The 20724-nt window shown below is 36.8% G+C and overlaps 1 protein-coding gene across 2 annotated transcripts in view; it reads right to left on the bottom strand.

Annotated features, from left to right (window-relative positions):
* The window catches only part of ryr3 (ryanodine receptor 3), a 124417-nt gene that overhangs the window by 67075 nt on the left and 36618 nt on the right, over positions 1-20724 (bottom strand). For both annotated transcript variants that reach the window (XM_052095391.1, XM_052095392.1), the window contains exons 4-19: positions 19579-19653; positions 18995-19073; positions 18458-18570; positions 16722-16821; positions 16532-16625; positions 16330-16404; positions 15932-16088; positions 14927-15091; positions 11871-11992; positions 11507-11687; positions 10557-10692; positions 4094-4189; positions 3240-3358; positions 2552-2685; positions 1746-1987; positions 602-794 (exon numbers count right to left, since the gene is read on the bottom strand). In XM_052095391.1, the coding sequence (XP_051951351.1) occupies positions 602-794; positions 1746-1987; positions 2552-2685; positions 3240-3358; positions 4094-4189; positions 10557-10692; positions 11507-11687; positions 11871-11992; positions 14927-15091; positions 15932-16088; positions 16330-16404; positions 16532-16625; positions 16722-16821; positions 18458-18570; positions 18995-19073; positions 19579-19653 (2081 nt within the window). The remainder of the gene's footprint in view (positions 1-601; positions 795-1745; positions 1988-2551; positions 2686-3239; positions 3359-4093; positions 4190-10556; positions 10693-11506; positions 11688-11870; positions 11993-14926; positions 15092-15931; positions 16089-16329; positions 16405-16531; positions 16626-16721; positions 16822-18457; positions 18571-18994; positions 19074-19578; positions 19654-20724) is intronic.

Here is a 20724-nt window from a genome sequence, read left to right as displayed (position 1 = left end):
ACTAATGTTTTTAATTCTGGTGACATCAGGAGAAGCTTTTTTCATGTTCTTAAGTACTAGTGTTTGACTTTAAAGGGACATTTCACAAAAAAATGTAACTTCTGTCATCATTCACTCTTGATGTTCCAAATCTGTATGACTTTTTCAATGCACCATAAAACGATATGTTAGGAAAAATATTAGCTTTAGTCGCCATTAACTTTCACTGAATAAATTTTTTCCATACAATGAAAGTGAAAGGTGTCTGAGGTAACCATTCTGCCTAACATCTCCTTTTGTGTTCCACAGAAGAAAGTATGTCATTCGGGTTTGAAACATAAGGGTGAGTAAATGATGACACAACAAATGTTTTGGGTTGAACTATCCCATTCATGGCATTATTATTAGTATACAGTAATCTCCCTCGATAAACAATGATTTATAAGTAAGATTTTACTGTACACAGTAGAATTTCACTGGTGCTTGAGCGAAGTCCTGGCTTGCACTTAGTTCAAGAAAATGTATGTATAAATATTACCACATTCTGTCTTTCCATTTATATTAAACTCTAACTCGGCCTGACAGGTCAGCAGTGTAGGGTATTACATATTGAGAAACTCACTTCACCCCTGCAGAGAAACTGACGACAGGAAAGAAGAAGCCATCTACATTGAAGTCTTCAAACATGCCTTGCACCGGCTGGCCGTTGATTCTGAAAGACATGCTTGGTGCTCCGAGATCCAGACAGCAGCTCACCACATCGTCTGAGTTCAGCAAGTGCTGGTTAATAGAGGCCACGCCCCGTGGAATGCGCCCTATCAGACATGGAATGAATATTTCGTTGATAGTCGAGTTGATAGTTATTTTGAATAATTTTCAACTTTAACACAACTGTGGGTAATTTTGCTTCATTTTAATATAAATGTTGTTATTTTGTTATCACTGTACTATATGGTTCTATTCATTAACATAACATAGTAAAATACATTCCTATATTTACTGTGCATTTACATATTTACTGCACATTTTTAATCAATGGGTTCATCCAAAAGCTGAAAATGTTGCTTTTAGAGGCTTTGTATTGAGTTAGGATGAAAATAAGGTACATTTCGAACTGTTCTGAGACCAGTGCAGACAGACATCACACTGGAAGTTAAGTCATTCACTAAATAAGGAGCAAGCGAGTAAGGGAGCATCCTATAGCTCTCTATTCAGTTAAGTGCATTCACTCCTAAAGTCCAAACAAAAGTTCAATTTTAGGCTGCAGATGATGTTTGGGCAACTCAACTCAATGTTTGGCAGACATGGGACAATGGTAATCAGTACATAGATTCAGAATTTATAATGTACAATTTTATTTTAACATTGTTGGCAGTGATTGGATGATGCTGGCAATTGCTTTGAATCAGAATTAATAATGCTAATTTGATGTAATGTCTGAAATGTCTCCAAAAAATGAATAACCAACACTCCTGGAGACATAATAATCAATTTAATTAACTAAATCTGACTTTCTATAGCTTGGTATTATTTAAACTTAGTCCCACTGTCCACATATGTGGACATCAATGTTTAGGAAAACTATTTGCTCTAGTTTTTTTTATATAGTTTTTTGCAACCTACAATTTAAAGAGGCAAATTAAAAATGCACACAGCAGTCATGCTCGTTTCTCAGGAGTTTAAGGCTGATTTTTCATAATGTCATATTAGCCAATGATGAACATTCAATCTATTGCAGAACATGGCTAACACAGCCTTGAATGTACCTGACCACAGATGAAGCCCATCAAACCCATAAGAGTAAAGGTCGTCACCCACACCATTTCCTCCCCAGCCCTCTCCACCCCCAGGATAGGGGGCGTAGCCTTTGGTGGTGGCCCAGCCAACACGAAGGTGGGTGGGCTCACTGGTCACATAGTGGTCCACTTGATCAATGATCAGCTCAAAGTACCACTTCTTATACTGTGCTGAGCCTTCACTCATGCCCAGGAAGATGTTGGGTCTCATACTGTAAACAAATCCAAAGATCTAAAGTCTAAATGCAGGTTTAAATAATGTGTACCCAAATGTATTTGAACTCTTAAGCAGAATTAAAACTGTCTGAATAGAAATTGCTTAATAAAACAAAATATCTAACCAAGTTGCATTTATTTTGCATTAATTGTATTTATATATAAGAAAGATGGCACAAGCACATTTTTCCAGAAAAATGTTTTACAAAAAGAAGTTTGTAAGGGTTCAAATGTTTAAACAATAGCCATATAAAAATTAAGATGAAAGCATTTGAACACATAGGGTAAACAGATGTTTACACCTGAGGTTACAGAAGGGCACCTGTGTAAACTGAAGTGAAACTGACTTCATACATTCACTAAAACACAATTTTGTATCTAATGCAATGAAATTCATATATATATGATATAAACTTATAATTAAGTTTGACTTGAGTGTCCAAAATTGTCCAAATACTTTTGTGGCCACTGTATGTCATATTATGTGCTTAAATATTAAAAGGTCCTTTGAGGACATTTGTACTGTATGTTGACAGTGACTTTCAGGATGAATTGCTTACCTCTGAACATCATTGACCAATCGAGTCTGGAGCAGCAGGTCTCTCTTGGGAAGAAGGTGGTCACAGATGAAATTCTGATTGGCTCTCACAGCCACACCATTGCAGACACAAAGGGAACAGAGAACGTCTAGAATCTGGTGGATTATGTGAAACCAAGAACATTTTGAAGAATGTTTTCCTCTTTTGCTTTTACCACATTTCATTGCGCACACTTGCGACTTTACCGCCTTGTGTCTACATATTTTCCAGTGCATACTTGGGCATGTTTGCTCACTTAACATGCTGTGCAGCCCCTAGAATGTATTTACGAGTTTACATGACCCACATTTTATAAGGCCGTGAAATTCCCACCTGCTTCTTGTTAAAATGTCTAAATGTCTGCTCCAGACATTGCATCCAACACCTTGTGAAGCCTAAGTTCATTCTTATTCTGACATTTGTAACTCCGTATAATACCGAAATGTACAGATTTACTCAAAAAAGAAGGTAGATCAGAGGGGTTTACATATGGATATGAACAAAATGCTGTGTTTTCAGCTCTTCATACAGTATATTATTCATAGTATTCAGGATGCTGAGGAAGCTAATGATTCTTTGTAGTGTTAACATAAGGATGCAGTCTGCAACATCCTTTATATTTCATTCTCATCTGTGTGTGTGTGTGTTTGTGGAAACAACAAATGCTGACCTTGTGGTTGCGTCCATGCTTGTACAGGAGGGAAATAATGGATTTGATGTGAGCCTTTTGAATGATGTTTAGAGATTCCGGACTCTCGATTAGGATACAATGAAGCACCTCTAAAATGCCTGCAGAGGATTGCGTTATTAATAATGCACTACAGTAATTGTAAACCATAAATTACAACAGCATACTGCAAACTACAATTGACCTTGCAATGACAGTTGTCTACATATTGCTATAGACTTTAGATCAGTGGTTTCAACTGTTGGGTCACAACCCCAAAATGGGTCGAAGCTCTGTTCTGATTAGGTCGTGGACAGCAGGGAAAATTATGCTTAATTATAAAATGTAACTAATCATACAATTTTACATTGTTAATATAGCAAAATAAATAGGCTTATTATTTTTTAAAAGCACCAAAGTCTGTGTGTCCAATCAAACTCTACTGTGTTTTCATCTGTCAGTAAATTAATTTGATACTTGGCAGAAGCTAGACAGATATCAACATGGACAAGCTGTATGACAAGCGCTCATCCTCAAAAACTATGGGAAATCAAAAGAAAATATAATCCAGACAACATTAAATATGGAAATTAAATTACAATAAACATACAAAGTGTACAATAAATGTCCAATAAACTAATTTTTTTGTGCCATGTAAAACCTGTGTCTGAGAACCACTGCTTTAGATCCAGTGTAATATTGCTGTGACATGGAGCTAGATTTTCTAAGAACCATTGATGCCGATGGTTGATCAAGTTGAGCGAGTTTATGGCTATGTTAGACAGACTGGTTCATTAAGAACTCCTCTGTAATTAATGCTAATGCATGTGTCCAAGTTGACGTATAGCAGTATTTACCTGATGAGGACTCCAATCGCTCAAGCTTGCTGACTAGCCAATCCAGCTTGCGAGAGAACTGTGTGCAGTTGGTCCTGTTTCCTCGAATCAGAGCAGCTAATGGACAAAAATCAATGACAACAAACTCACTGTTAGACTTTTATTCCTTACATACCTCAGACTAACACCTGTAAATCCCTTTACTTAAACTTCACACAAACTTAGTCTTTCTTGACCTTCCTTTTCTCAGACAGAGCTAGATTATCTGCACTTAAGTACTGCATATATTTTCAGTTTGAGAAAAACAACTAAGGACTCTCCTTAGTTAGAGGAAACACTAATTTCCATTCTGATGACATAAATAAAACACCATAATTTAACACAAAAACAGCATACGTAACACCTTCCATACCTAAACACAAATATAACCCCTTTTAAATACCAACAACAACTATTTAGAGTCCTCTTAAGCCCCCATTCCTTGCCCAGGCCTACATTAGGGGTGGGCAATATGAGATATAAAAATCTTATACCACGATAAGTGTAATTATCACGATAAAGTAAAATGTTTCTAAAAAAATCTATAACATTTGTTATGCTATTAAATAACCATACTGTAATGCCTATTTTTGGATAAAATGAAAATATTTTCTTTTTTCAGAACTTGACAAACACATTCAAAGTTAAAAAAACACACACAACTTGGTTTTAAATAAACCTTACCATAATGTTTAATTTCACATTATGCCACATTTCAGTCTGATATGTTATTGACCAATATTATTATAAACTTTCCTCAAGAAACTTAACATCTTCTCAAAGCAATGCAACTAAGTAAAAAATATCTAATGAAAATAACAAATTAATTAGGCTCTTAATGATTTATGCCATCTCTATAGAGAATATAAGAATATCTGAAGGAAAACACTGACAGTTTGTTTCCTAACATCAAACATCACTGATGATGTGTACAGGTAGATTATAAACCCTTTATTTTGCCACATGAAACAGTGTTGTAGCTGTTTTTCTCATTGGTGGTTAGAATGTCAAGTGTCTACCCATTTAGGATGTCTGAATTCCTCCACAGCACTTTATGGTAAAAAAAAACGCAGTATAATTGAAATGGGTCATGTAAGCTTTGTGGTCTGTGGTGCAATATCAAGAGAAGCCAGATTGAGTAGTGTGAGTGATCCCGCTCTGCGCTTTCCTATCTCTGGAGCACAAATATCTGGAAGCCTGCTAAACACCAGAGATAGTTAAACAGAGATGCGCGTGTCATATTCCCTGTTGTCTTTTGTTTTTGTACTTTTATGTTGAAATTCTTGTTTAGTTCCTGTTTCCTGTTGGTTTTTAAGTCCTTTGTAGTTTTATTCCTTGATTGGTTCTCCCTGATTATTTCTCATTCCCTGATTGTTTCCCCAGGGGTTCCTTGTTCCCTTGTTTGTTCCCTTGTGTATTTAAGCCCTTGGTTTTCCTGTTTCCTGTGTCAGTTCTTGCATGTTTAGTTTTTTGCTTGAATGTTCTGTGCTTGGTTCCCAGTGTTTTGGTTTTCTTTATATCCTGAGTCAGTTTGCTTTTTCACAGCACGTGTCAGATGAGAAGCATATTTAGCGCTTATGAAGTGCCGCACGTGAGATGAATCTCATTGAATTTGCTGAATTTCAATAAAAAAAATGTTTTCCAGATAAACCCTGTACATGTCTTTTCAGTTCTGCCTCATGTGAAGCCCTGCACACTCATAGATACGCACATGCCACACACATGGATATTTACATATCGTGCTATACACTATATAGCAAAATCTCTTTCGATTGTCACTTTATATCGTCACCATGATAAATATCGTCATATCCCTCGGCCCTTGCCTACATAATTAAATATTCTGGTTCAAGAGCTTATGACCATTACCCCAAACACAATGCACAGATAAGCACACATGACCTCTGAAAGAACAGATATTTATGAAATTTTTTTCTGATTATTTAGCTGAATGAAAAACATCAAAACCAAAATATTTGTTTCTTTAAGGGTGACCCAACCTAACAGGTGATATTCTGAAAAACATTCACCCTGATCTGAAGCTTTGGTGTGAATAAAATACTAAATGTGAGTAATCTTAAATAAACCCATTTTTCCCAGGGAGAAATCCATCAAACCCAACACCACAGCCAAAGCCCAGTTTCATAAGAGATTGGAGGCACTGTTGTAATTTGTTTAAGCGGTTTTGAAGCCCAAAAACACTGCTTCCTGAGGCAGTAAGTGCATCCGTATGGGGTCATAAAACTAGCTGTTGTCAGCTGAGTAATGTATCGCACCTACTGTTCTGCAGACAGACTCAGCACAAGGGTGACTCTGAGTGAGCAAAATTCTGAGCGAGTCTCGATGGGGGCTCTGATAAATGTCGAGCCGATCAGGGTGAACTGAAGACTACCTTCACACTGACTGAATCCTTCAATGATGTTAAAATATCAAATAAATCTCAACAGCTTAAAAACCTGTTGATACGTGTTGTACCTGCCCACAGGCTTGATGTCACTCTGCTTACATCTACAATACAATTTACCATCCATAATCTTATTATTATTATCCATATAATGTGATGTCATGAAAGGCTATCATCACAGCCTATCATTTTCTCTGTACACAACCACCCACTGGCCTTGTGGTAAATTGTTGATGGACAGAATGTTTTGCCAATGAGAAGACAATTCCAACGATGTGCATGATGTAAATATTGCGTTGGTTGGCTTGAGTTCCTTTCAATTCTTCAACAGAATTCTTAAAAAATGCATCACAGGATGGCCTGCTGGTGAATGGTGCAACCCACCATTCACCAGCAGGCCATCCTGTGATGCATTTTGTGACGCACCTGTCATTCAACACAGAAGTTGCTTCTGCTTCCAACAATGTTGCTGTCTTTGTTGTTCTATACGGATCCTCATAGGCCAAAAAAGTTAATTTTTTCCAGAGGACATTCTAAAGGAGCTCACTCGAGGCAGTGAGGAGGAGAATGCCTCGGAGAATGAACTGAGCGATGATTCAGCAGACGATGAAAAGTCAATTCTAACTCAGTGAGTTTCTACACATTTCATTTTTGCTTGTTTATAACAGTGGAAAATACAAAACGATGAGATAATGCTGTATGTTATATGCTTAAATGTAGAGTATTATAGTACATACACTGGCAGCCAAATGTAGATTGGAAAGATTTTGCTATTATGGAAAGAAATTGGTACTTTTATTCACCAAATTGGCATTCAACTGATCACAATGAATAGTCAGGACATTAATAATGTGAAAAATTACTATTACAATTTGGAAAAAAAATTTAACAACCACTTAAACTACTTCAAATAGTTCTCATCAAAAAATCCTCCATGTGCAGCAATGACAGCTTTGCAGATCCTTGGCATTCAAGCTGTCAGTTTATCCAGATACTCAGATGACATTTCACCCCACACTTCCTGAAGCACTTGCCGTAGATCTAGCTGTCTTGTCGGGCACTTCTCATGCTGCTTACATTCTAACTGATCCCACAAAAGCTCAATGGGATTAAGATCCATAACACTCTTTTCCAATTATCTGTTGTCCAATGTCGGTTTTCTTTGCTTACTCGAACCTCTTCTTTTTGTTTTTCTGTTACAAAAGTGACTTTTTCTTTGCAATTCTTCCCATAAGGCCTGCACCCCTTAGTCTTCTCTTTACTGTTGTACATGAAACTGGTGTTGAGCTTGTAGAATTCAATGAAGCTGTCAGCTGAAGACATGTGAGGCATCTATTTCTCAAACTAGAGACTCTGGTGTACTTATCCTCTTGTTTAGTTGTACACCTGGCCTTCCACATCTCTTTCTGTCCTTGTTAGAGCCAGTTATCCACTAAGACTGTAGTGTACACCTTTGTATGAAATCTTCTTTCATACAAAGGTGTAGGTTTTTGACAATTTCAAGCAGTGTATTGCCTTCATTTCTCAAAACAATGATTGACTGATGATGGTTTAATAGATGTGGTATATGTAATAGTAACTATAATAGCTTTTTACTAGCCCTCTGATCAGTTTGTTACCAAGTCACCCTTTGGAAAGTGGATGTTTTAGGTTTTGTCCCTAGTCAGATAAAAAGCTTGCAGGAACCTCATTATTTGCTAGATCATCCTCAAATTTGAATCATAATGTCTTTAGACTTGTGGATTTGAGTGCATTGTATTTTTGGGTTGCTCTGGCACTTTTTCTTTCTTTTTTTTATTATAAATAAAAATTCGACACAAAATATTTCCATGACTATATACTTCAGATTCACTTAAGTTTTATATTTTAAAAGATATAAAAGAAATAAAGCCTCAAGTGTCTTCTTTCAAATGATACCACAAATGTGCCTATACTCCAAAGGGTTCAGAAAAGACAACCATTTAAGTTTGGGTATGTCATTTTCATGGTTTGTGATCAAAAAGGGAGGTGTATCAACAGGTTAAGACATTGGTCTGGCCAAAAAAGTCTGTACAGGGCTCGACATTAACACTTGTCCGGGAGAAGTGGAATATTTATTGCCAGAGATGCAATAAAACTATGGCTCCATTTTATAATCAACAAAACTGTCTTCATCGCAAACGTGTATCATTGGAGATCTAATTTTGTCTCATCATATTGTGGTGCTCCTTCATAATACAGCAAGAAAGGCAGAAATTACAAAACAATTTGTGTAATAATACCATCTGCAGAGTGAAGAGAAATGCTTAAAACAGACTTACGCACCCATTACATCTCTCATCTCTGCCATGTGAATCAGTCAATTTTAAGAAGTATATAACAATATACATTATAATAATATTAATACTATAACATTAATGCATTTCATACAATGCAAACATTATATTTCTTTAATTGCATATCTGTTTTGAATATAAAATATTACTGATTTAGCAGCAAGGTTCTCTAAGGATTTTATCTGTTAATATTTTCAATGCATTTTGTCAATATTAAACAGACGTTTTTAATGAAACTGGAGAGAACTGACTTGTACTCTCAAAGATTTGTTAATGTTAGTTAACTACATAAGTTAACATGAACTAACAATAAACACAACTTTTATATAATTTATCGATCTTAATTAAAGTTAACATAAAGTTAATGTTAATTCCAACATGCAGTATATAAATATTTTCGTACATTACATTTTTTATATTTTTTATGTTAACATTAGTTCATGCACTTTGAACTAACAATGAACAATTGTATTTTATTTTATTTGTAGTAACTAACATTAACTAAGACTGATAAAGGATATAATATATTGTTCATAGTTAGTTCATGATAACTAATGCATTATCTAATGTTAATGAATGGAAACTTATTGTAAAGTGTTACAGAAACATACAGTATGTCTTCATTACTCGCCTTTATGTTTTTCCAAACCTGTCTGACTTTCTATCTTCCGTGGAACTCAAAAGGAGATGTTAGGGAGAAAGTTAGTTTCAGTCTCTATTCACTTTTGTTTTATGGAGAAAAAAAAAGATTCAGTGACAGTAAATAGTGACTGTGACTAACATTCTGCCAAAAATCGAATTTTAGGTTCCTCTGAAGAAAGAAATTCATACAGGCCTAAGGGTGACTATTGATTTACCATCTTTCTGCACTGTGTTCTTAACCCCTATTAGGTGTAAATGATGATGATGGAGGCATTTCTTTTTTTCTTTCTTACATCCATTCTTTTGTTTTTGTCCCGGACAAGTAACTTTTTGTGTGAATGACCCATTTACTTGTCCAAAGGACAAGCACATGACAATGCTTAATATCAAGCTCTACTGTACTATATACAGTATAGAAGTATTGAAATGCTTGAGGGAACACTATGCGTAAGTTATAGAGTTGAAAAAGGAACAGACATTTATTTAATCTCATAGTGCAATTTGCCAAAATGCCAACTTCAACAACTGTATATTGTCAGTATCTCTATATTATCTGTCTCAACTGTTTATCCAGTATTTTGCACATTTTATTGTATTGCAAATTGTATTATGTTTTAATGTCCCATGTACTTTTCTGTGTATTACGTGCATAATATGAGAATCTTATTATATATTATGTGTATAATGTGCATATTTGTGTATTATTTAGCCTGTACATTGTGTATATTTTTCGTCCTTGTTAAAACCAGTTTAAGATGGTTAGCTGGTCTTAGCTGATTTTAGGGCAGTTTTGGGAAGATTTTAGCTAGTCAAGCTGGGAGACCAGCTGACCGTCCAGGTAAACTAACTAAGCACCAGCTTGACCAGGCTTCTAGACCTGCTAGACCAGCTTAAACCTTATTAAAGCCAACCAGCAACTCAATCTGGTTTTAGCTGTTTTATAAATAAATCAGGCTGAGAGTCAACAACAAGGTGATACAAGAAAATAAAATTGTTATTTAAGCGCCACTAATAAATGTCACATCTCTTCACTATCATCCTGGGCTAAGAGCTAGAGGCTGCAGATTTGTGATAGAGTTCTTACCCAGGAGCTCATAGAGGAGGTTGAGAATGTCCTTCCAGGCATCTCCTGCCTCCTCGCCTGCTAACTCCTCAAACTCAGCCGCACTGTTGTACACATTCAGCCGATCGATGCAGTGTGAGACCAGGCTTAGCATTCCCTAACATATTAGAAGAAAAAAATCAATGGTATGCCACACCCTGGTCCAAAACTCTAAAGCATCTCTATAATCTTTGAGGCTTGCAGGAGAGAGTTATCCATGTTTATGTAAACAAATAAAGGCCAACATTTTTGCAATGTATCTATGCAGTTCACGACATTAGGGATGCACCGAAATGAAAGAGAAAACAAGCCGAAAAAATCTTGGACAAAATGTGAGCATAAACAGAATCTTTGACTTGCATGTGAAATTATCCTGAATTGTAGTAAATGTAGATAAACACAATGTCTAATCACTTTATGATATGATATGATAGTAAAATTAGGTAGTTATTCCAAACAATTAGGAATATAAAATTAATTTAAAATTAGCATTTTTGTTTTTCGGCCTAGCGTGTCCAGAATTTTTGGTTTCAGACAAGAATGTTCATTTCAGTGCATTCCTAGTATAAGTGCCTCAAAAAAGCTTGCAGAGAACTAAAGTTTACATATTAGGTATCTTAAATATCACTGTAAAGGGATCAATGGAAAGGAGGAGGCGAGAACCGGCTTGACGATATAAATAATAATTTAATGATAAACTTAAAAGACAACATAAACACACACGACGGACATGTCCGTAAACGATCTCTCTCTCCCGCATGATCCCCTGCAGTCTACCTTTATCCCTCACGGAGGCATAATTAGCCTAATACGGGACCAGGTGTGTAGGATCATGACCCGGCCCCGCCCTCCGCCCTGCCACAGTCACCTATAAATTTGCTTGGTTTGGTAAGAAATCAATTGGGAGTGGTTTTAAATCTAGGTTCCTTTACCTCCTCTTTGAAGAGATCCTGGCGCTTGATGAGGAATCGGAGCTGTCTCTGTTTCTCCTCATGTTCCAGCTCAGTGTCAGGCTGCTGAAAGTAATCGATGAGGTCATTGAGGGTCTGCAGCACTTCACTCACAGGCAGACAGACATCTGCCGCCTTTTCCCCATTCAAACCATCCAGACCCCTGAGGCCAGAAAAATCATATTAAAAATCTACATATTGTAAAATATTTTAATATTAAACATGGAATTTAATAATGCACTCATCATAATTAATGTACTCTTGGCATTCACAGTTATGAGGAGAAAAAAGTTTCTATTGTACTAGACTGTAATTTAACCTAAAGTTGAGTTTGAGTCTGTCGTACTTGATGAACTGAGTGAAGAGGAGCGTGGTGTTCCGAATGATGCGTGCAGCCCGGGACTCCTCGTGCTGACAGAGCTGCAAAATCAGTCCATCATCCATATGGCCCTCAAGAGACAAAACGGCCTGCACACACCAGAAACTGAGATTAAAACTGACTGACAGTAAAATGTCTCCAATGGAATCATCACAGCTGTAAACTCATTCAGATATATATGATTACATTATAATCTACAGTATTATTGTAGCATAAAAAAATCCTAATTAGCAACAGAAAGATATATTGAACAGTCCAATTGATTGGTCAATATTTGGCCATACTGTAATTTTACAATTTGTTTATGTCTCTTTTAACTGTATTAAATTATAAGATTACTTCCATTTAGTATATAATAGTATTACAGAATATTAGGCATTGTACACCTACCTCTTATGGATTTGCCATCAGCCATTTAAAAACAGATATCAGTTAGCCATACCACTAGTCCATACCAATAGTTCAACCAAAAATGACAATTCTATCATCAATTACTCACCCTCATGCCTTTCTGTATGTGTATGACTTTCTTTTTTCTCCTGAACACAAACAAAGATTTTTAGAAGAATGTCTCTGCTCTGTAGGTTCTCACAACGCAAGTGATTGGGTACCATAATTTTAAAGCTCCAAAAGCACATACAATAAATGCAGCATAAAAGTAATCCATAGGACTCCAGTGCTTTAATCCATATCTTTAGAAGTGATTTGATTGATGTGGGTGAGAAACAGATCAATATTTATGTCTTTTTTTAACTATAATTATCCACTTTCACCTTCACATTCTCCTTCTTTTGCTTTTGGCAATTTGCATTCTTTGTGTATTTTGCCATCTACTGGACAATTACTTTGACCTGTTTCTCTCCCACACCTATCATATCACTTTTAAAGATATGGATTTATTCAGTGGAGTCATATGGATTACTTATATGCTGCCTTCATGTCGTTTCGAAGCTTCAACATTTTGGTACCCATTAACTTCCATTGTATGAGATATTCTTCTAAAAATCTTAATTTGTATTCAGCAGAAGAAAGAAAGTCATACATATCTGGGATGACAAATGAGGGTGAGCAAATGATGAGAGAATTTCATTTTTGGGTAAACGATCCCTTTAATGAACCAGAAAATTGTCAAAGGCCAAACACTTACCTCCTTGCCGACAAGCATGTAGAAAACATGTTACATACTAAATGTACATCTTAAAAGAGAACAAATTGTTTATTTGTTTCCCTGTCTCAACCTCGGGACTCCTATCTTGAGGTCATCAGAACCGGCTGGATCCAGCACCATTCCTGCTTCATGTTGGACTCCACTGCTATGTGTCGCTGAATGATGATGACTAAATGCAGCCGGTGCCAGCCAAACATCACTTCAGTCTATTATGATGGACTTCATTAGGATGAACTGATGCTAAATCCAACCATAAGACATGGGATACTTCATATGCCATTCTCTGAACCTTGGATTTAGGATGGACCACATTGAACCTCACCGAAATTACCAGCCAGATTGAACTGCGTTTCACATCCCTGACCTCTGCATCACCTCGGTCTATTGATGGACTACGATCTTGAAATGGAATGCATAGACTAAAAATTGCCAACAAAAGCCTTCATCAGCCAATTAACAAGGACAATTGCATCTATGTGAACTTCTGCAGTTAATCAAGATGGACTTCAAAGACATTAGTTCATTAATTCATTAATCTTCAGTTCAAACAAAATCGATGTTTAAACACTGACCCTTAACACTTACTTAGTTAAATAATTTTAAACCATGACTTTAACTATACATAATTAATATTTACATTATATTCATGATGTTAGCCAGAGGGGAACCCCCACAGTGAGTCTGGTTTCTCCCAAGGTTATTTTTCTCCATTAATCAACATCTTATGGAGTTTTGTGTTCCTTGCCACAGTCACCTACAGCTTGCTCACTGGTGTTATTAATACATTTATTATTGAATTACTTATTTTTAAACACGATTATAATCGTATTTTATCTAAATTACACAATGATGATTCATTGACATTATAGACATTACAGTTTTATCGTTTGTGAAAGCTGATCTTCTGTAAAGCTGCTTTGAAACGATGTGTGTTGTGAAAGGCGTTACAAATAAAATTGACTTGACTTGAAATTGACTTGTTGAAGACAGCTGTCATATTTAAGAGTTCTTATCAAATGTAGCACTTGCACACAGTGCTCCATTGTACAAGCCACTTTTGCATGTGAACATTAGTGTTTTGGTTCATGCCATTGGCTGTGCGATTTTCAGTGGTCACACTGGAAAAAAAAACTGTGTTTATTGATAAATGACTGTGGCAAGTCACATCTATGAGTGTTATCTTCAACCTCGCACCTCTGTCCTCACAGGAAAAGGGCATAGAAGAAGTCTGTCCAGCAGACTTAATATGACACACAAAACTAAAATGTGGTTCAATATTTTCCAAGTAAAAATCAAATCGAGTGTCACCAAAGCGAGGACTGTGGCTCTCTGGGCTGTGTGCAAAGGTGGTTATGTTTTTTGCTGGCCTTTAGTTAAGCTGCCTAGCACTGCGTTGGAGAGAGGTGTTGTCTATTTGAATGTGTAATCCTGACCACTCCCTCAAAATACACTGTCACCATGCCTACCTCATTATCACATTTAAACCATGGCCTCGTATATCCTACACTCTACACAGAAGCTCCTGCGGTTAAACTTGTGCCAATATGAGCCCATGCTGTGAGCCCCATAATATTTAATGGGATCATAACTGATGGGACATGATGTCATAGACACAGCATATTTGTCATTCAAAGTTGAATATCGAAATGATGTAAGTGTGATCTGAAGAGGGAGCTTGGTTGCATTCTCAGCTTCTTAAAGGCTTAGTTTACACAAAAATCTAAATGAAATTACTCACTCTCATATCGTTCAGACAGACAGACAACTGAATTTAAATTTTTGGGTGAACTATCCCTTTAAGATGAGAGTGAGTGTTGTTATATTAAAAATGTACAAGGACACTTTGTCTTCTCACCCTTCTCTTCAGTGGCCCCAGACGAGATGATTTTGCATCAGGTGCCTGGTAGGATAGCCACAGGCCAGTGGACACGTGCATGATAAAACAGAATGAATCGCCATATTTGATCTCCGCCATCCCCATACCGTCTATATCTCGCTTTGGGCTGGAGTCACCCTTTTCCTGCCAAGAAAAGAAAAATCGCATGAGCCCTGCATTTACTGTGCCAACTCATAGTCATCTGTTCAGCTGGGACAGTCACAGTCAATAATTTAATGTGGACAAATGTTAAGCTTTATTGGGAAAAAATAGGCAGTAGTGCAGCTGGGTTTGTGACCTCTGTTTAAACAGTTGGATACAGCAAAGCGAGGCTAATGAATCTCAAATATAATGATGAATTCATGCACTGTGATGGATTGTAATGGGCGAAGTACGTAGCAGTGACAGAGTCATTTACAGTACTGGCAGGGTTACACTTAATTAAACATATTTAATAGTAAAATAATTTGTCTGACAGCTGAAGCTGCTTGGCTCTGAATATCATTGATCTGCCTCAGTGGTGTCCTGGAAATCTTGGGGGGTCCCCGTGAACCATGAGATGTGATTCGCCCAATAGTGACAAATAACCAATCATTAAACATTTGACTCTGACTTAAATGAGAGGGAAGCAATTCTTGGCTAAATTTCCAATCTTAAAACTTTCCTTCGTATCACAGGAAAGCAATTGGACTAGCAGACGCTCCTACAGCATCTTCTTCAGCAAATCAACAAACTACATTTGAGGGTGTGATACATTGTTTTCTGTTTATGTAATTCATAATTGTGTTAATACATTTAAATCAGACTCTGCTAAGCATTACAAAGTCTTTTATGCTTTGATGCAGCTTCTATTAAAATTATGGCTTATAATGTCATGATGGGGTCCATAGGTTTGGGGGTTTATATAATTTTAAAGTAAAACTGTACATTTTCATTGCGACACAACATTTATCAATAGATAACTTTAAAATATATGAATCAAACCTTGCTTGACTTGAAACAGAAGGCAGTTGCAGCAGTGTCAGACCTCTCTCGGTCAAGAAGTACCAGGCCACTGTCCTCTGTACGGCCCAGGTAGTGACCGGTGGAGAGATGACGTAGACGGAAGGGCTGTCCCCATCTGATGTGGCTCCCACTCCAGCTAGAATTCAATAAAAAAATCCAGTGTATTCTGTTAGTCTATGTGGCTCAAATCAAGATGCAGGTGTCCACCCACAGTGATGGACACACTGCTCACTGACCTGACTTTGAACTACACATTTTGATGATTATAATTAGAAGAGACAGCAGAGGAACAACTAGTCTGTGTTAAATTTACCACAGATTCACACCAGAGTGTGAGTTTTTTCAGGCCAATAGTGTATGTATGTGTTTGATTTTACCTTATCCGAAGAGGCTCCAGTCTCCATAAAGACCTGGCCTTAGACCCTCCTTTACCAGCCTCATAATTCACCACCCTATAAGAACAAATTAGAATAGTAGACTGTCATCTCAAGGGAAAAGACAAGACAGAACAGAAGACAGAACAGAAGACAGACAAGATAGACAGACAGACCGACAGACAGACAGATAGTTATATCTTGCCTCTGTTGTTCTTCGCTTTGATCGGATCCTGGTATAGTGAGACTTTCATCGTGCCCATGGAACAAACGCATCACATGTCCACCCAGAAGAAATCCTAGAGGAACAAAAATGAATAATGGGCGATTTCAATACAGCAAGACAAAATATATTAAAAAATACACAGCATTCGGTGTGCTAAATGTGAACTTACCTACAGCCACACTGCTTCTAGAGCAAGTAGGCTGAACATTCCACAGTGTTTGCATGAAAGAAGCATCCACTTGAATGCTTCCATTGGACATAGAGAGGTGCTGCAAAAGATAGAGACTAGTGATTTTACTAAACCAACAATATGTTTCTGTTTGTGCTTAGAGTTTAACTTAGCCAGACCTTTGACAAAAAGGCATAATATCTGGCCCATATTGAAGCTTAAGAGGAAGAGGAAGAGACTGCCTCCCTAACATGTAGAGTAATAAATACAAACTATTTCACAGACTTAACTCCGAAAACAAAACAGAATACACTGTTTTGCTACTAAGTGCCACAAACAAAACCCTGTGTATCTTGTACTCGGAATATCATACCCAGGTAAATTTGGATTTGCCAAAGTTTACCCACTTATCAAGCAAATTTTGGCAGATCCAGTGATTATTTAATTCTCAAGAGTGCACGTTGTATCAACCAAGAACCTTGTAAACATGACTTTGTTTCCAGGTGGACTGATGAAAATAAAAGATCCTTTATTCCCTTACTCCCGGAACTTACGTAAAGTCATAAAATCATATTAAGCCTCGCCACCCTTCCAAAGTACACTCTTTCGATCATGAGCCCATATGGATGTATTTGACCTAAGCGCACTACGACTGCTTTGCAAAAGTCTTTTATTACAGTCTTAGTAAATTTGCGTCACATGCACTATGACGCAGACTGTCCTCGAATAAAAAAAAATATTTGTTTGCGCATTCTGTGCTGATGACAAAATTTGCGTCACATGCACTATGCACGAGACATATCAGCATGTGTAAATTCGGAGTACACTTTGACCTTAAGATTGAGGGACACAGTGAGAGAGACGTTGTGTAGAGAGAAAGAGAACAGGAAAAGACATAACTGTCTAGCACAGCCTTGATGCTGCCAGCCTGTCTTGGTCGTCTGCTGGCTGAGTAACAAATCTGTTTTTAAAAGATTGCTTTCCAGAAAACACAAATAACAGTGACTGCTTTCTCTTGGCACTAACACTCTGAGCCGATATTTGGCCCTTAACAGTGCCACGAACCTGATCAAAGACGGAAAACACCATCTAATTCCTAAACTAGACAAAAGTGAGATATAAGTAGGGGGTAAAAAACAATCTCTATCTCACTCTCTGAGCACTGAATCGCCTTCTGTAGATCTGGGAGTACTCTGCTCACTGTTGTTATGCTGAGCACATCACCATGACAACTTACAGAACTTGATTAAACCTGATGGTCTCCCTCTGAATGAAAGAGGTATATTAACTGTCAGATCATCTGGAAAAACCATCTTGCTAGACACAAATAAAATTATAATGAGAAATTTTGGAAGTAATAAGTTTTCTTTCTCTGCCACAGACTATCAATCTATGTTCCACATATATGCATAGTTTAAGGTTAAAAGTTTATCTGTGAATCGGACCAGTGTGGCACAAGAGTCCATTAAATGGTACATTAAAGAGCCTTCAGACCTAATTATTCAATAAAATTATATGGATGCAAGAGTCTGAAAATAGATTTGAAGTAACAAAGGATAAATGTGTAAGGTATTCACAAAGGATACACTTTTTTCATTATTGGCCTATTTACATGTGCTAGGCAGGCATTTTTGACCGCTGTAATGTGTCAAAGCTTTTTTTGAGTCTCACGCCATGAATACTGGGTTTTTTAAATGGAATCTAACTTTTTAACTTGAAATGTAGCAGGTACTCACCAGGAACCTCTCAGAGGACACACTGACCAAGATAAGGTCATCTCCAATGCGGACCTTTTCACCTTCTGACCTCTGTTTTGATGCAGGGTGAATTGTCCACCAACAAGCTTCCCCTTTTAGGAATTATACAAAATGTCAGTTACTGTACTGGGCAGTTGGAAAAAAAAGACTTTATTATAAGCTCATTATTGTCTTACAGTTTTAAATAATTTAGATAAATCATGATAAAATCAACCTTTGAACTTGATGGCCTGAGATACTGGACATAAACAAGAATTATCAGATAAATGACCTTTCAGGTGTTTTTCCAACTTAGTTGTTGATTTATAGAAGCTATTTATGTTCCTCTATTTTAAGTGGTACAATACACAAAAATAGTAAGACATCTATGTTTCATTTTGGATCTCTTCTCAAAGCTTGGGAATCTGCATCTGTTATTTGTGGTTCAAATGTCACACCCACTGGAAAGAGGCCTTAATTTCCAAACAGGCCTGAAGGAAATCTATAAATTGTACACCTATATGTGTTCATATATACCTGTTGAATTTTCTTCTAGGCCAACATCAAAAGACAGCTTGTCTGTTTGGGACCTGGATGTCTTCAAACAAGTCAGATACTGTGGGAAAACAAAGAAATGTGTGTGAATTTGACTCTTCACTGCAAATAAGGTTCCCATACATTGCACACTGCAAAAAAAATAAAAAAATCTTAAACATTATTGTTCTTTTTTAGTAAAAATATCTAAACATGCTAAAAACAAGATACCTTTAATTGAGAAAATGAAAGTGTATAAAATAAGCATTTTTCTCTCTTTACAGGAAAACAAGACAAACATAAAGATTAAGCAGCACTGCATTGTGGATAAATGCAACCTGAAGGTCAACTTTAGGAAGTCCCAATCTGTTCTGCTACTGTCTATCAATAATATAAACATATAATTATCCCATAACAATTATAAGCCATCATGTCATTCATGATATTAAAAAATTTCAGTAAGCCCCATCTTTCCCAAAATACTGTAGGGACTCATTGATCATGCAGTTGATGTATGGTAGCTGTAACCAGCGATAGGCCGCCTAATCCCCCTCCCCATTGGCTTCATTTGTGTGGTACATTCTCACCATTCCACTTAAGGAATGCCTAAGGAGGATGGCATGACCGTAGAGCAGTGTCCGATGTCCTCCCCCCTGTGCAGCCTACAGAGGAAGAGAGTAGAATGGTGTGAGCAATCTTAAAACAGGGGTTTAAACACGTGAAAGGAACGGTCACTCTTCTGTGATTAAAACTCTTAAAAATGAATGGAAAAGACAACTTTGAAACTGGAAAGTAGTGCATGCTAGACGGATGTTAAAATAAAATGTCTAGTTCAGTTGTTTGAACAAGAACAAAATTTCGTTGTTGTACCGTAGATGAGGAAATGTGAAAAGGGTAGGGAAAAAATATCCTGAAAAAGTACAAATAGCCCCCCCAAGACCTTTAAGAAATTAACAAAAATAATAAATATGAAGGAATAGAGAAAGCATACTTACCCGTCTTATAAACCTCTGAAATCATTGGGAAAAAATATGTTTTGTTTAGTTAAATATGATTTTTATGATGTAGATGTTCAGGTGAAAAGTTTGTAGTCACTGATATTGTTCAACGTAACTATAAATCATGTTCATTTATTTGTAGACTGACTACAATAAGTACTGTATTGCCACACACTTTTTTATCTATGTGTTTGAATTTTGACCACCATTTGAAACTATCACTGGCAGTCCACAAAAACTAATGAGTTTGACAAAGAGGAAAAACTTTTGTTTATCAGTCCTTGGCTGAATGTCACTGTGATATTGCTATTTAGCTCTGCATTTAACCATAAACTGCACCTTCAAGACAGTTTCAAGTAAAAAAAATTGATCTAACTTATATGTACTATGTCAGTCTAATAAAGTTGTCAGGATCTCTGAATCAATGGTAAAAAGGATGTAAAAAGTGTTTTTATAGGTAACTGCATAACATGATAAGAGATCCCTGCATTTGTCAAAACTGAGGATTTTAACTGAAAAAAGGGATATTTTGAACCTTATGTATAACCATGGTTTTGCCATGTATGACTTGTTCCTGGATCAACAACCTTTTTGGGCCTTGAATAAACAGGGTTAGGCTTATGGTGTGTTCACTTCATGGCGGGGGAATTTATTTATATATTTTTATTTTTCTCCCAGTCTGGCATGCCCAATTCCCAATACTTTCTCTAGTTCCACGTAGTGGTGCAGAAGACC

The sequence above is a fragment of the Xyrauchen texanus genome, chromosome 28, assembly GCF_025860055.1.
Source record: "Xyrauchen texanus isolate HMW12.3.18 chromosome 28, RBS_HiC_50CHRs, whole genome shotgun sequence".
NCBI lineage: Eukaryota > Metazoa > Chordata > Actinopteri > Cypriniformes > Catostomidae > Xyrauchen > Xyrauchen texanus.
The sequence above is the reverse complement of the archived record's forward strand: the minus strand, read 5'-3'. Positions and strand labels throughout refer to the sequence as shown.